At 46.0% G+C, this 15,318-nt stretch overlaps 4 protein-coding genes across 4 annotated transcripts; 3 read left to right on the top strand and 1 right to left on the bottom strand.

Moving 5' to 3' along the window:
• Positions 1 to 1,549: 1,549 nt before the first annotated feature.
• MCYG_03735 (arrestin domain-containing protein) lies at positions 1,550 to 3,812 on the top strand (the record flags this gene model as incomplete). The annotated part of the gene is made up of 2 exons (XM_002848183.1): positions 1,550 to 3,097; positions 3,156 to 3,812. 2 exons carry the CDS (start codon positions 1,550 to 1,552, stop codon positions 3,810 to 3,812), a joined length of 2,205 nt encoding a protein of 734 aa, XP_002848229.1.
• Positions 3,813 to 7,875: 4,063 nt separating this feature from the next.
• Positions 7,876 to 9,076, top strand: MCYG_03734 (acetyltransferase; the record flags this gene model as incomplete). The annotated part of the gene is made up of 3 exons (XM_002848182.1): positions 7,876 to 7,989; positions 8,356 to 8,910; positions 8,978 to 9,076. 3 exons carry the CDS (start codon positions 7,876 to 7,878, stop codon positions 9,074 to 9,076), a joined length of 768 nt encoding a protein of 255 aa, XP_002848228.1.
• Positions 9,077 to 11,214: 2,138 nt separating this feature from the next.
• Positions 11,215 to 12,204, top strand: MCYG_03733 (uncharacterized protein; the record flags this gene model as incomplete). The annotated part of the gene is made up of 2 exons (XM_002848181.1): positions 11,215 to 11,374; positions 11,432 to 12,204. The coding sequence occupies 2 exons, from the start codon at positions 11,215 to 11,217 to the stop codon at positions 12,202 to 12,204; spliced, it is 933 nt and encodes a 310-aa protein (XP_002848227.1).
• Positions 12,205 to 12,939: 735 nt separating this feature from the next.
• Positions 12,940 to 15,004, bottom strand: MCYG_03732 (alternative NADH-dehydrogenase; the record flags this gene model as incomplete). Its single annotated transcript, XM_002848180.1, has 5 exons — positions 12,940 to 13,013; positions 13,081 to 13,774; positions 13,833 to 14,071; positions 14,178 to 14,516; positions 14,590 to 15,004. The coding sequence occupies 5 exons, from the start codon at positions 15,002 to 15,004 to the stop codon at positions 12,940 to 12,942; spliced, it is 1,761 nt and encodes a 586-aa protein (XP_002848226.1).
• Positions 15,005 to 15,318: the final 314 nt, after the last annotated feature.

Genomic DNA, 15,318 nt, shown 5'->3' with positions numbered 1-15,318 from the left:
CTTGCCACAACGGTGGTGATGACAACCCGAGAGACCCGGGCAAGGGGCAGGGATCGAAGCAGTGTTTAAAATTGATCCCCTTTTCTTTCAGTCATATTCTGTTTTATTATATTTGCAACAGAAATGGCTGCCTAATTAGCCCTTATGAATCACAGGTCGAGAACCAGAACACAGGCAAATTAACGAGTATCAAGGAGGCAAATGTCCTGCAGCCCTTGTAACTAAATACCGGTCGGAGAACAGTGACGATAATAAAAGTTGTCTTTATTTTAGTTTTCAACAACAAAAACGAAAGATGTTGCGAGTGCCTAGTCGGGAACATCACGAGACTTCCTCCTTCGTCCTCGTTTTTTCTCTTGTTTGATCCATCTTGTTCCCCTACACATACTACGCACAATAACATAAATACAGCTTGCGATACATATTGTAAATAATTTCGACAAATTGACAGCAGGGTCCGGAGAAACGGATGATGAAACCCATGGAACCCTCAGGCCTTGTCATGCAGACGATCATGCCGGCGTTCAAATTCCAACCACTGGCAGCCTCAAGAGAAGAGGATGTAACCAGTTCAGTCATTCCTCTCTTATCTTCTTCCCACAGACTGAGAGCTAACGCGAGACTTTATAGCTTCAACCTGTACATATGCATCTCCGTGGAGGAGTCATATCTCGTTGAGAAGCAGGATGCCTGGCACCCAAACTATCATAGCTTCCCTGCTGTCCCCACAGCCAAACAGTGAAAAACCCAAGCAAACGAAGGACCCGGCAAGACGGCGGACCACGCTGCATGATGACGCTGGAGCCCTTCGCGTACTATGTATGGTTCTTGTTGTTAGCTGCATCATCGCTTGGCTTGCACCCCTTGTCAGTACTTTTTTTTTTTCTTCTTCTTCTTTCTCCATCTCACGGGGAAATATAACTATAAAAGGCATTTTCTCTCGCCTTGCTCGGTCCGGAATCGCCTCCTTTTCTTCCTTTTTTTTCTTTGTTTATATAGGATCTAGATCCCTTCGTTCGACAGCCGGACTCTTTCAGATACGGTAGACGGCTCATTCGATCCATGGTACCATCCTAAGATTAAAAAACGGCCTCATCCATCTACCTTCTACCGGTTCGTTGCTCCCATGTAGAAAATTCAAGGACAAGCTTGGTGTCTTGTGACTGCGCTCGGTGGCGGTGGTTACTGATGTACTGTTCCCTCCTTTTATAGTGCGAATGAACGCCTCCCCGCTGGCTACTCCGTCATCATCGTCTTCTTCTTGGATCTTCTACGTAGTCGCATCTTCTTCTCGTTGCTGTATATAGCTCTTTTTTTTTCGGCGTACCGTTCTTTACAGGGAGAGACACTTCGTGTTTTATCTCTGGAATCGGTTGTATATCAATTGGGCTTTGACAAACCTGCGGCACCCGGAAGCTCACTTGTCGCCTCCATAAGCAATCTATAAGCTACCGGCGGCGAAACTGTCTAGCAAAAGAAAAAAGGAAAAGGCAGTCCGGTCAAACTGGCGTCCTACATACAACATGGAAAGCGACTCGTTCGCCGTTCTATGAACATTAAAGAAGGCCCTCGGGATACGAGCCCTAGTCGCTGCTCGTCGACGAGCAGCCGGTCATTGGCTGACCACGCTGCCAGCAGCACGATCATGAATAGCACTGAAGTTGAACGTACATTCGAGGAGCACACGAAACAGCTCACGGATACCCTACAAAGAGATTCTTTCTCCCGCGCATCCTCCTTGGAATCGTCCGAAGATACTTCATCCCCGGTACCGAACTCTACCCTTCCCTCGTTCCCTCACGAGCGCATAGTGGCATCGGGAAATGGCATTGTCGTGTTGATAGGGCTTGCAGAGCCGGTGCTCTTCCTCGAACGGTTTGATAAAAGGGTTCCGTCTGGCAAGAAGCGTGTCATCTCTGGCTCATTGCATCTCAAGATCACAAAGCCAACGAAGATAAAGAAGATAAGCCTCGGCTTCAAGGGTACCGCCAGGACACTATGGCCCGATGGTGAGGAGGCGCCCAATATCCGCCAAATCATAGAGCAGCCCACAGCTAACTTGGGATATCTAGGCATTCCCGGAAACAGGAAGAAGACAAAAGATACGAAGATAGTGCTCAATCTCGACTGGGCCTTCTTCGATGCCCAGGCTCGCACTTCACGGAAAAGCTATGGTGCGAATCATATCAAGTTTACCGAGCCGAAAGAGAAAAAGCCCGGAGGCAGTTCTTCCGTCATCGACCTGTCCAGTTTAGTTGAGTCGTCAGTATCATTGCCAAAGGAGCTCAAAGCTCTATCACTACACCGCTCGCGATCGAATAGCGTTGGAAAGGGTGATTCGCATTTGATATCAGACCTGGTGATTCAGAGAGGTTACAAGACATTCCCGCCAGGCGAATACATGTACGACTTTGAAATACCAATGGAGCACCAGTACCCAGAAACCGTCAAGTGGGACCATGCATCTGTCAAGTATGAACTCGAAGCTGTGATCGAACGTGCTGGCGCCTTCCGCCCAAACCTCGTTGGCACCAAGGAGATACCCCTTATCCGCACACCAGGCGAAGATTGCTTGGAACACGTCGAACCAATTGCAATCAGTCGAACATGGGATGACAAGTTACATTACGATGTTGTCATTACAGGAAAATCATTTCCCTTAGGGTCCAAGATACCTGTGGCGGTTAAATTTACACCACTCGCAAAAGTTGGCTTTCACCGTATCAGCGTTTTTATAACGGAAAAGGTCCAGCTATGGGCTCGTGACAGAAAAGTCCATCGCGTAGCTAGCGATAAGATGCTGTTACTCTTTGAAAAAAGAGCCGGTTTGCCTAGCAGAAGCATCTATCCGGGTAGTACTATGCGTCTCACCTCCGGAGGGAACCAACCTATTGCCCTCAACGGCGAGGATTTGGCTAGTGGTGGATCAAATTTTCTAGGTGACATCAACCACGAGAGTTTTGGTGTGGGCACAACAGAGCTAGAGTGCGAGGTGCAGCTGCCTAGCTGTCCAGTTATGAACAAGATGCCAGACGCCACGATGAAGCTTCATTGCGACGTACAGTATTCTAGTATTGAGATTTCTCATTCGGTGAAGGTAAGTAAAACAACGCGTTACTCCGAGAAATACGGTTGGTCTAACAATGTTACCGCAGCTTGTCTTTCGATTATCGAAATATGACGCCGCGGCTCCTCGAAAACGACGCCAGTTTGACATATCCATTGATTCGCCGATGGCAATAACTTCTTGCAAGGCAAACGCGTCAAATATTTACGTACCTTCGTACAATTCACCCTCATCCTACTACACAGATGAATATGAGTGCGGGTGTCCGGACGCCGCCACTTTGTCACACGACGTAAATCTCAACCCGACGCTCTCCTTACCACTCTCCTTATCAAACGTACAAACACCACCTCCCGAATTCACCAGCAGGTCAAACAGCACCTCTCAACAAACTGACACGCATCAACATGAACAAAACCGCAATGATCGACCAACCCGTCCAATCCACTTTTTGCGGGCGCCATCATTTAACCCGCCGCCGTTTGAATCTGTTCCACCACCGCCACCTCCCCTTATGAGTCCTCCACCAGCCTATTCAAGCATCTGTTCTGGTGGGCTAGGGAACAATGAGATTGACGACTATTTCGCCCAAGCTCACGTGAGAGAAGGGCAATATGACGATAACGTGCGAGGCAGTGGACGGGTGGACGTACCGCTTACCCCTGGTGGACGTGTTCATCGCAGCATGGACATTCCTAGGGAATTTTTTTCAGAAGTCATGCTACCACAACTGAGGAATACATAATCTTGCATCTATCTACATATCTATGGCGTATATATTACGATCTTCATGACTGATGAATTCTTTTTTTCTTTTATGGGAGGCGCTAACCTGGCATTTTTGCTTAAGACATAAGAGCCGAAAGACAAGATACCACAGCTGATTTATATTAATTATTAATAATTTGTGAATTAGTTTCCATTAATAGCCCTTTGTGAATACCGGTAGGGCCTATGTAAACATTCAAATAGAAAGAAACTGGCAAGTGTGAGAAAATACAAAATAACCATTTTTGTCACCACCACATTCTGTGACCTAAAATGGGAAACCCATATACCTTCAATTGCTCTATTTGGCTCTGTTCAGTTTTATACTTATATCTACTTCAATCTCTAATAGCACCTCCGCATTGGTTCCTTTTCAAGGTAGAATATATCCTCGGCCTATGTTACCAAAATCATCAGTGTCTCTCTGCCTGTGTCAATTATGATAACATCTTCATATTATTTGTGGGATACTGCATGTTTAGTTATCATCGCTGCCGTTAAAGTCCTTACCATCATAGAAACAAGAGCAAGTGCTGAAATATAGGTCAAGGTGTGGTAATCGGTGAGGCTCTATCAAGGTTCATACCTTGTCCAGCTTAATAATGGTTGCGAAGGCCGTTTTAAAAAGGTTTTCTGGGGGTAAAGTATCAGGGTAAGACGATGGAATGCGTAAGTTTGAGTTGGCTGAGAAAGCACAGTGTGCAATACAAGCTTGGTACATTACAGTGGGAACAGAAGTCCATTAACTCCTTCAAATTTGGCAATTATATTGTCGTGTTTCGTTCTCGTATAATATCGTAAATGAGGCGGAGAAATAAACTTGACTGCTGTGATGTTATACGGGAAAAACAAAACCAGTTAATTCGGTTAGATACACATGACAGATGGTAAAAGAGAACGAAGGAAAAAGAAGGGCTTAGGTTGGATACAGATATCAATGAGAAAACTCCAAAAAGATATGAAAAGGAAAATCATCTAAATCATTTGAGGAACAGGAACTGATTGTGCTCGTTCATCTGGCCGGCTACAATTGCTTTCAACCGGTGTGTTAAGGCCAAAGAAGACGAGATACTCCTGGCCAAAGATGGAGACCCCAGTAGAGGAAAGGGCCGTTGCTGCCCGTGCATAAGCCCGAAATTATCTTAGTATTAATGAGCGGCACATAAGCGTACAGTCTGGTGGAATGGAATCCAGCTTTCTAGTACCTCCTTGGAGGTAAAGTTGGACGTGGCTGTCGTGGGCGGCGTGAGTGTAAGCTTGCAAAGGGACAAATTTGGCTGTCAGAGATCCAAATTTTGCAATAAGGGCACCATGTCAACCCCATCTTCTCGGAGTGAGTCGATAAATGTTGAGTATTTGTATTTCAAACTTGACGAAGTGGTAACTCTGGGGAAGATGAACTGGGAGCCTATCGTCGGGGAGTTTGTTATTCTTGAAAGCTTGATGATTGAGTTAAAAGGAGGGAGGAGTAGCATGTCTCTTTATAATTTTTGTCATTGCCAAAATTGTTCAATCGTCCTGCCAATATCAAGTACGCATCTTGCTGCCTATCTTCCAACTGTGAAGCTACTGCCTTGGTGATCTCTCTATTGTCCACATGATTGCAAAAGCTCTTTCCAAAATGCCACCCGGCAGAGATGTATAGCCACCCTCGAATTTCTTCTTTTTGTATCAATGGCAACAACTTTGCGTCCAGTAGCCTCTGATTATCTTGGGCCATCCTCAGGGCATTTGGTAGCATATCTGTGCCGCTTTTTCTGCCTAGATACCCTTGTTTAAGGATGTAAATTCATTTTCAGACTTGGGGACTTGGGTGATGCTTTAGGATGTATGGACCTCATAAGCTGCAACACGAAAAGCGTAAGATCCCTTATATCTAATATAAAGTGGTAGGCTAGCTCAATAGCTTGGGTCAAGAAGCAAGCGAGCTTTACTTGTTCACGCTCTTAGCTTTGGGTCTGGCATTGAATGAGTACGTGGGCGTTGCGGAGCTTGGTGGAAAAGCATAGTTATGACACTTTCCACATTACTCGGGTATCCACTTTTGAAAAATATCAAACTTCCTATTGGATAAAACTGTCGAGAAGGTTGATGTGGGGCCGGAAGTATAGCTTATCCGCGAGATGATATAAAAAATATCGGATAAACAACGCGCCTTGGGGGGCATGAACTTTCATGCGACCTGCATTTGCAAGTTGGGTACTCTTGGGACGCACACGAGACACCCTAAGCCCCTTTATTCTAGGCTTCAGTGGAGTAATCAAAGAGAGTGTACTTCGATAGTGAGATGCGGCTCAATAGCTCAGTACCAAAACCGTGTTATGCGTAGCCAATAATCGCTCAGCTTCTTGTTCTAGATTCTTCGCTGGGGAGGGTATCACACACCCTGCCTATGGTAATTAATACGAGTTGCCTGCAAGGCAAAAACCCTGGTTAAGTGGTGGCCAACGCGGTGCAGGGAATATCAGCAGCCCTGCGTACTGTTGCCCTACGCGAGGCTAGAGGCATAATGGCTTCCCCTCCTCTCATAGCAGCCATCACACTTGTGTACTGCCTATGGGCGGTGCTGGGTATTGTTTCTCCGTCTATCAAGTAAGCCGACATACGGTACATGTGATATACATGTATATAAGTATAAGTGTTCCGGGATATGGTAGCTAGGCAGCAAGGACCGTATGTGCCTTGGGTAAAATGCCCGACAGGGAACAGGAAAGGGCAAGCTGTGCATGGATCTAGCAAGATGTATTCCCAACTGGTATAACTGCAGTATCTCGGGCCTTGTGGTTATGTTATTGATAGAGGCAATAAAGAAGCTAGAGAAATGAGGCCCTAAGCCAACAAACCACTGTTCCGGTCCAAGTCGAGTTATCCGGCCACCTCTTTATTTGATTGCGACAAAACTTCTTCCAAGTCGATTATAAACAGGGATTTTAATATAAAGGCTTGACTTCTTCTATTATGTTTGTCATCTAGTCATGAGGAGAAGATGAGGAAGCCTTTTTGCTCGGCGGTATCAATAAGTCGTTTTATTAGTAAGATGTCAGCCAATAACAACAATAGCTCTAATTGGCGCCCACCTTATATAATCAATAGCGTGACCCGCGCTTAGCATCAGGTGGATGTGAAGACGCTGATGGATTTGCCTTGGTTGGGCTGCTAACATCTGGATGCGGCTTGTTTCTGTCTTAAAGCCGAAGGTTAAAGGCTGAGAGAAGGGATGGAGGAAAAGATGTAATACAGTTATCGGATGGAAAACCCCTGAAACATTGATGGAAGTGCACCTTAACTTCAAATGCACTGGAATGCTATCCAATAAGAAGGGTACCATATATGTACCACTAAGATTTGCCGTTATTAACGTCCTCTTGGCCGCTTTATGGATGACGTAAGAAGAGACAGTGACGGTCTATATACTATGTGAGTCAAGGTCCTTCCAACTTGTCGAAAAGCAGTATTAAGAAAACAACCATCCATGTATCACCAAGCAGACTTGGCGTTTAGTATCTGCATCGATTGCGCGGGGAGCAAATGCAGTCGAGATTGATATTAACCAAATCGTTATCAGTACATTTTTATGCACCAACCAGCAGAAAGGAAGCAAGTACCAGTTCACCAACGACAAGGAACACCAGCCTTGCCGCGTGATAAGCAGGTGGAGACGGCTCGTTTGCTCCTGTACAAATATAAGGAAACCGGTCCGGAAGGGCTGATGTTTGCTTTTGCAGAGTTCGCAGCGATTCGTCTGGCTGATTTCGTATTTATATCCAAAGCCGTGCTAAGCGTCAGTTAAATAACAAACTAGTTCCTTATTCATCACTGCCGTACTTAATCCCGTTCCTCCTTTTCTGCGCTGAACTTCTGGACAACTGCACAACACAACGCAACATCCGCCTACATCGCCCATCATAACCAGAACTACCCACTCAGTACTTGCTGAGAGACCATAAGAGACAGAGAATAAGAACCCTCAATCGTTTTCGCCGAACTAAAACCTTCCAGAACTTGAAAGCAACAGCGTCGTAGGCAGCCGTATCTTCAAAATGTTGGTGGAAATCAGACGTATGACCAAGGAAGATATTCCCGGCGCAATTGAGTGTGTCCAGACGGGGTTTGCTGATGACCCGTATTTTCGCTGGGTGTTCGATGCATCAAAGGTACGTTGATTGTATAAAACGTACTTGTGAGAGCTGTGGCTGTGGATGTGGAAATATCCAAGTAGATATACATGCATATAAACACACTCTCCTCGTCCATAACTCCAAAACCTCTAGAGAAAACAGCATTCAAAAGAATATGCAAGAGCACGGGGAGGAAAAGACAAAGACGAGACGAGACTTCTAGGCTGACATTATCCAATTCCTTCGCGGACCGAGGAGGAGAGTCAACGAGAGAGCGAGATTGGCCGCTCTCTCTCCTCTTCATCCGCGAGAGCTACCGAATGGCTCCTTGACCTATACTTATAGTTTTCCAAAGAAAGAAATGATTCTTCTCTAACAAACCGATGCCTATGGGGGATCAAGAATGCTCTTTTCTACGTAGCGAGAGAAGTCCCTTCGGCCTGCAGTACACCAGCTCAAAAGGAGCCAGCAGAGCCCCATGAGCAAACAAGCCTTTTACAAGACAAGTCGTCCTCTTCGTCCCCCGCTCGTGTCGTCGGCGTTGCCATGTGGCTATTACCCCAGCCTCGATCGAAACCGGACAGCTGGTTCACGTACTTCCAAACATGGCTTCTGAGCTTCCGTCAACTCCTAACCAACATCCGCTTCATGGGCCATGGAGGGCTGCTCGTACATCGCTACAAGATCTGGAAAGCTGCACAGGCAGATATCCAGAAGGAGCTCTGGACGGATGAGAGGGGATACTATTTCTGCAACGTGGTTGCTGTCAGACCAGAATTGCATGGTAAGGGTATTGGAAAACAGCTCGTCAACGTTGTGACTCAGCAGGCAGATGAAGAAGGTATGAAGTGCTACCTGGAGAGTTCCAAACAGGTCCCGAACATCCAGATATACGAAAGGTTCGGCTTTGAGTTGATCAGGGACTTGGTTTGTCATGACAATGGGGAGTCGTGTAAGGTGCGTTTCCCCTTTATCCTCAGGCCCTTTTTTTCATCTTTTCGCCCACCATGCAATCGCTCAGTAGCTAAACGGATGCCGTCCAGTTATATTGCATGACTCGAGAACCAAAATCCCGGAGCTGAAGACGCAGAAGAACCGAGTGAAGACGGAAGCAGAGGAGTAGTTGTTTTTTCCTTTTACTTCCCTAATCCTTATCCCAACACCCAGCAAATTGCCAATGATTTCCTTTCTCCTTGTCTTTCCTTTGGTGAGCGTTCGAATCGGGTCGAGAGGATGAATTCAAAGCCGGTTTATTGGGAGATATAGATTAGCCGTAAGAAGTTCAACCGGGCAGAACTGCCTTCTATGACCAAATGCTCCGTATGTGCATCTGTCCATCCCTTGTACATAATTGACGACACAATATCAAATCGTCCTTTTGCCCTGATCATTATCCCTATTACATATAGGATCGAGCATGCTCTCAAAATCCATCGACCAGCATCTGCTTGTCATCTGAGATGACAACATCTTCTTCGCCTAGCTTGTTATCGATTTGCTAGCCACGAACCCCAGACGAACATGAAACATGCCTCGGGTACAAATGCATCGCCAACAATCTATCCCGGACATCCTCACCACAAGGAGATCCCAGACAAACCGGCTTCTGACCTTGGTTTTATCCTTGGACTAAGTGGACTCTCCTCTCTCTCTCTCGGGCGTTCCAAGTTATGGAGGAAACATCGCCGACTTGCCCCTTAGCGCCGGAAACGGGCATCGATGCCGCGAGACGCAGCCATGGATGAGAAGGAAGACCCTTTTTTTTTTGCCACGAGCTGTGTCTGCGTTAAGGATGTCATGCAGGCTTCGATCTTGATAGGATATTCATCCTTATTTCCCAAGTCGACTAATAATAGCATGACAATCCGGCTCCTTCAGAAAGCTACCGTTGTTACGGAAGATACGACGGCCTTTTGACTCTTTTTTTCTTCCTATCCTCCCTTGCCAGGCCCTCTTTTTTCTCTTACAGCCGTTGACAAGAATAGATTGCCTGCCAGCTTTACTCGACCCTTATTTTCATTTCTTCTCCCAATAGGAACGCTGGAGAGAGAATCGATCAGGCTTGTGGCTAAAGACGGAAATCCACCATTCTGATACAAGGGGACCCGAAAATCCGTTTCGAGCAAATAAAATTACTTTTCTCTCTCTTTTTCTTGACTATCAACCTTCTTTACTGACTATATGTCATCGTTACCTTCTCTTTCTCTCTTTCTCTTGCATCCCATTTGCTGCTTTTCTTCCCGTCATCCCCCCCTGTGGCCCTGGGGTTTGGATAATGGCATTTTTATATACCTACTATACTAGCATATTTCTCCTGTGGAGAGAAATATGGCGTCCCAGCTGTGGGTTAAGGTTGGCCTTCCCGGAAGTTGATATGCATGTCAAAAAAAAAAGGAGATGCTTGCCTTATATCTACATAACTTATTATACCCCCTGTATTGAGAGAACGGGTACATGTACTCGCATTGGTTGATATACGGCGTATATATCACCACCACGGCCATATATATTCCACAAACGGCAATTCCATGCTCATTGAGATCTAAACGACACTTGCCACCCCCACTGATCGCTATAACTATCATTGCATCCTTTATCCTCGCATCGGGACGATTGCCGATTTTCTTCGTTTGCTCCCTCTCCCTCTCTCAGTTAGTTCGTTTATATAACAGTTTTTATGTATCCAGTGATATCCTGAGACCATTTCCCCCCTCCTTCTTTTGTTTGCCTGACAAGCAGCGTAAACAACCTATATTCAACTCCGGCTATTATATCAATTTTGATACCCCCCTCTTCTACACCTCCTTTCATTCGTTGGGCCTGTCCTCGTTTCCGGAAGCAAGTAAAAGGAAGCTTGGACGACGGGGCACTTGTTTCAGACTGTGCCAGAGAGAAAAAAGACAACCCCTCCGATTGAAATTATACTTACATGAGAAACTGGAAGAGTCGACGCGTGTCATCGAATTGGACCCTCTCTCCATTGAATACTTTTTCCTTGGGCTAGGAATGAGTTCGAGAGGCAGGAGTCGAATGACGGAAGAGGCACTTACCGCAGCCTAAAGATATATCTTACAACGAAGTCATAGATGCTATATACCATCGGAGATAAACAACGGAATAGGTGGAACCCAAAGGTTTTAGTCCAGACTTGAGCCGACTTCCATATCGAGGTTTTTCCATCTCTCATTCTCAACAGTATACAACTATATAAATATGCATACTGGGCATATTACTTCGGCTTCGAGTCGTGTTCCGGAAATCATGCCACGCCTCAGTTTGGAGACTATCGCCCTAAAACGAGTCAATGACGACTTGGGAGCCGCAGCCGCAACCTACAAATCTAGTGGTGAAGGTGAAGTCGACGGCTCTACTGGCGGCCATAGCCCACCTCGCGTTGCAATCCTGGTTACAACTGTGGCTGGTAAGTCGTAACAAAATACATACAACAATACTACAAGAGACTAATATATCCATCTAGCCGTCATCATCGTTGGTATGTCACTATTCTGGTTTGTTAGATGGCGAACCAGGAAAGCGCGGTACCTCTCTAAATATACCCGCCGTCAAACTTCAACCAGAACTGGAAAATCTGAAATAAGCCTGAAGAAGCATTCTCCGCCACCAACAGGTAAATGGTCGAAGCCAACCGCAAAAAGTGGCTTAGATTGGAATCCAGAATCAACATTTGCAAAGCCATCTGCTACGAAACCATACGTGGGAAAACCATACGCACAATCACAAGCAATGCTCTCTTCTTCAAGCATCAAGAATTTCTGGCATAACTCCATAGGGGCAAGTCGAACTCCGAAGCTGCATGTTAGGGGTAAGCTCTCCTCCAGCTCAAAGGAACTTGAAGGACTACCTATACACCACCGAGGTGATAGTGGTGGCAATCCACTCCTCCGTGAAACCGTAACAGAAATCGAAATGCCACCAAAGGGCTTCCAGAGGGCACTGAGTACTCCTTCATCCTCCATATTCCATCTAGATCGACCTTCGGTGAGAGACAGGCCGCTGTCAACTACTTCCACCTTGGATCAAACACCCCATAATGCATCTACTGCCCAAACTGGGTCGATGGTATCGAAATATCCATGGTCACCAACTACGCACATAACCCCGATCGAACCATCCTACAACTCGATGACATTCTTTAACCACCGAGAATCATACGGCAGCAGTATTCATAATATCGAAACCACGGCAACAACCACGACGGACCATCCACGCTCTCATCACCAGAATAGCTAGATAAATCAAACGATTTATCCATTTACCACAGGTATTGGAGTATGGCCTTTTGCTTACTTCGGATACTATTCTTCCACATCTTTTTTAACATTTGCTTTTTCTTCTTTATATCCCCCATTTGTTTTTGCTGCGTAGATCCTCTATGCTTTATGTGAACTTGTTTTTGATGGAAATGGCGAAATGAGGGAAAGAGACTGACTGCATTTGGACTTCGGAGTATACTAATGACATGTTGGGAGAGTTTTGTGGGCATCAACAATCTAAATGCATTCTTCACTTCTTGTTTATTATTTTTATTATCCATCTATTTATACCGATATATTTTATTCAGTTACATACAATATGGCTTGTTCAGGCTGTAGACATAAACATGAATAGTTTACCTCAAGAGTATAGTTAAAACGTCGTGACATGATATTTCTAGTATATCCTTCTTTCCACCCACCCATACGACCCATACCAAACATCACCGAAACCACCAGACAATACAAGATAAAAGAAAATATTTTTATAAATAGAGCTGACCATTAAACGACAAGAGCATAATATTATTACACGCTAAAGATCTAGCCCTTGAAGCTATTATTAGCAAAACACTCTTGTCTTCCGCTAGACTTTTTTGGGATATATGAGAACACGCTTGATGTATGTAGGTAGTAAGCGGTGGATCTGCTGATTATACGGTTTCACGTCGAAGTCATGGAAATGAGCCAGATCCAGGGGGAAAAGGTACATTTATTCTCGGGAGACATCACGGCCGAAGAGTTTCGCCTTGAGCCAGTCAACGACCACGAGGACACGGTTGCGTGCTGTGGATCAAACTGTCAGTTCAAATCTGAAGCTTTAGAATGATGAAGTATAAAGGTGAAGACTTACTGCTAAAGCACATGCTAAGATAGGCACTTCTCCAGAAAAGATAGGTCAGGGTTCCACCACTGGCAATGTTGCCGCTCAACCAGCTGATATCTGCCACAGCACGTTCTTTACCAATATAGGCCAGACTTCCCTGGTGAGAGTACTGGAAAGGGCCAACTTGTCTAGTTCGTCTCAGTTGTTGTTGCAAGGCTCTGATCTCATCTAATACCTTGTTGCGATCTGTGTCGTCCTTGGCCTCCGATTGCGCAACTGATAGTTGACTGAGCTCTTTTTCAATATTGTCTGTCTTAGCCATAGTGTTAAACAGCCTAGCTAAGAAGGCACCTTCCTGGCTCGCTACCTGGGCAGTTGGAGCATAGTTGGTGATGGCACAATCTCCCACAGCCCAGATATTTTCGGTTCCGTTCACGACGAGGTACTCGTTCACGGCTAAGCCACGGCGAGATTTCTTCTGTGCTGGTATTTGGTTCATGAGGTCACGGACCACATCCCGCACTGCGTTGCCGGTGGCCCAGACAAGAAGGCCGTATGGGATTTTTTCGATCTCCTTGGAGCCATCTGGTTTAGTGACCTGAGCTTCAATATACTTATCAGTGACACTCTTGACCATGGTACCAGTTCGAATGGTGATGGCCTCCTCCTTGAATGTGGATTCTGTGTAGTCGATCAACTGTTTGGAGAACATGGGAAGGACCTGTGAAGTGTCAATGCTGGTTCAACCGAGTGCGCTGAGGAAGTTAGAGTATACTAACATTGGGAAGAGCTTCAACTAGGGTGACGTGGAAGCTGTCCTTGATATCTGGTATCCATTTTCTTAGGTCTTCGTTGAAGAAATCCTGCAGCTCACCAGCAAACTCGACACCAGTTGGGCCACCGCCTACCACAACCATATGTAGAAGCCTCTTGATCTCATCCTGCGTCTGATCTTTGAATATGGCGGTCTCAACGCAGTCCATAATACGGGTTCTAATCTTTTGAGCATCACCAACTTCTTTCAAGAAGCAGGAGTGTTCTTGAACACCGGGAATACCTATGATTCAGCGGTTAGCAAGCCGACACTTGAGAAGAAATTCATCAGAACCAGCACTATCACCTACCGAAAGTAGCGTTCTGAGCTCCAACTCCGACAACGAGGAGATCAAAGGGAACCTGTGTGTGAGAGGTATCACCCTTGATCTCCGATTCGTCACTGATGTGTACAACTCGGTTTTCATGGTCTATCTTGGTCGCCTTGGCCTCATAGTACTTGACGGTAGCTTTTTTATGGCGGAGAATGTTCCTGATGGGCTCCATGATCGAACGATGCTCTATCAAACCAGTGGTACATGATGGCAGAAGGGGAGTAAACAAGAAGAAATTTCGCGGTGAGATGACGACGACATTGTAGTTTTCGGTATCAAGTTTCTTCAGGAGAGATACAGAGCCCCATCCGGTTCCTGTTTTGGAGCAACTGGGTTAGATATTGGGGCTTGTGAAGTTGTAGCTCGTTAAAATAGTGTATATACATACCTAGAATGACGAGTGTTTTCTTGTCAGGGTCTGGTGGAACCTGGTCTGCTGGATTCCGGTGCTGGTATACATTGTATACCGCCCATCCAGTAGTCCCCAGTATAGACAGTAATATCAACCGCCAAGTCCATCTGAAGAACCGAAACCTCTTCCGCTTCGGTGGTGGTGGAGGAGGCTGTAGTGATGATGAGACAGTGGGAGGCACGACGGCGTCAGCGTAGCTTCTTCGAAAGCCATTTCCGACAGCCAGCTTCGTAGACCGTGCAGGGCCATTCAGCAGCGATATTCCATGATGCAATTGATGTCTCGTTGCTGGCGGCAGAGTGCAGAGCGCGCGGCGCAAAGCTGGCGATGACGAGAAGTGCCGGCCTGGCCGGGACAGCAGCAACAACCTCCCCGAAGCTCTCGTAGCCATGGTTTTTGGAGCTGCGTCAACAGAGGAGCAGCAATGCGATTACTGGGAGATGCCAGAACCAAACCAACGAAGCATCGAATCGCAAAGATCGCAAGATGAGTCAAGAGCAAATCTAAAGTCCTTTTTGATGGTTTTTTTTTTCTCAATCACGTTTTTTTCTTTTTGTTGCTTTGGCCGGTTCCGGTGGAGAGAAGAAACAACAGGTTTTAGTCAGCCAGTCACGGATATAAAGAAGACGATGAAGATGAAGGCCGAGACGAGAGGGAAGATGGAAAGGCGAAGAAGAGACAGAAAGAGGATGAAGAAGAAGGCAA

The sequence above is a fragment of the Microsporum canis genome, genomic scaffold, assembly GCF_000151145.1.
Source record: "Microsporum canis CBS 113480 supercont1.3 genomic scaffold, whole genome shotgun sequence".
In the NCBI taxonomy this organism is placed as follows: Eukaryota; Fungi; Ascomycota; class Eurotiomycetes; order Onygenales; family Arthrodermataceae; genus Microsporum; species Microsporum canis.
The sequence above is the reverse complement of the archived record's forward strand: the minus strand, read 5'-3'. Positions and strand labels throughout refer to the sequence as shown.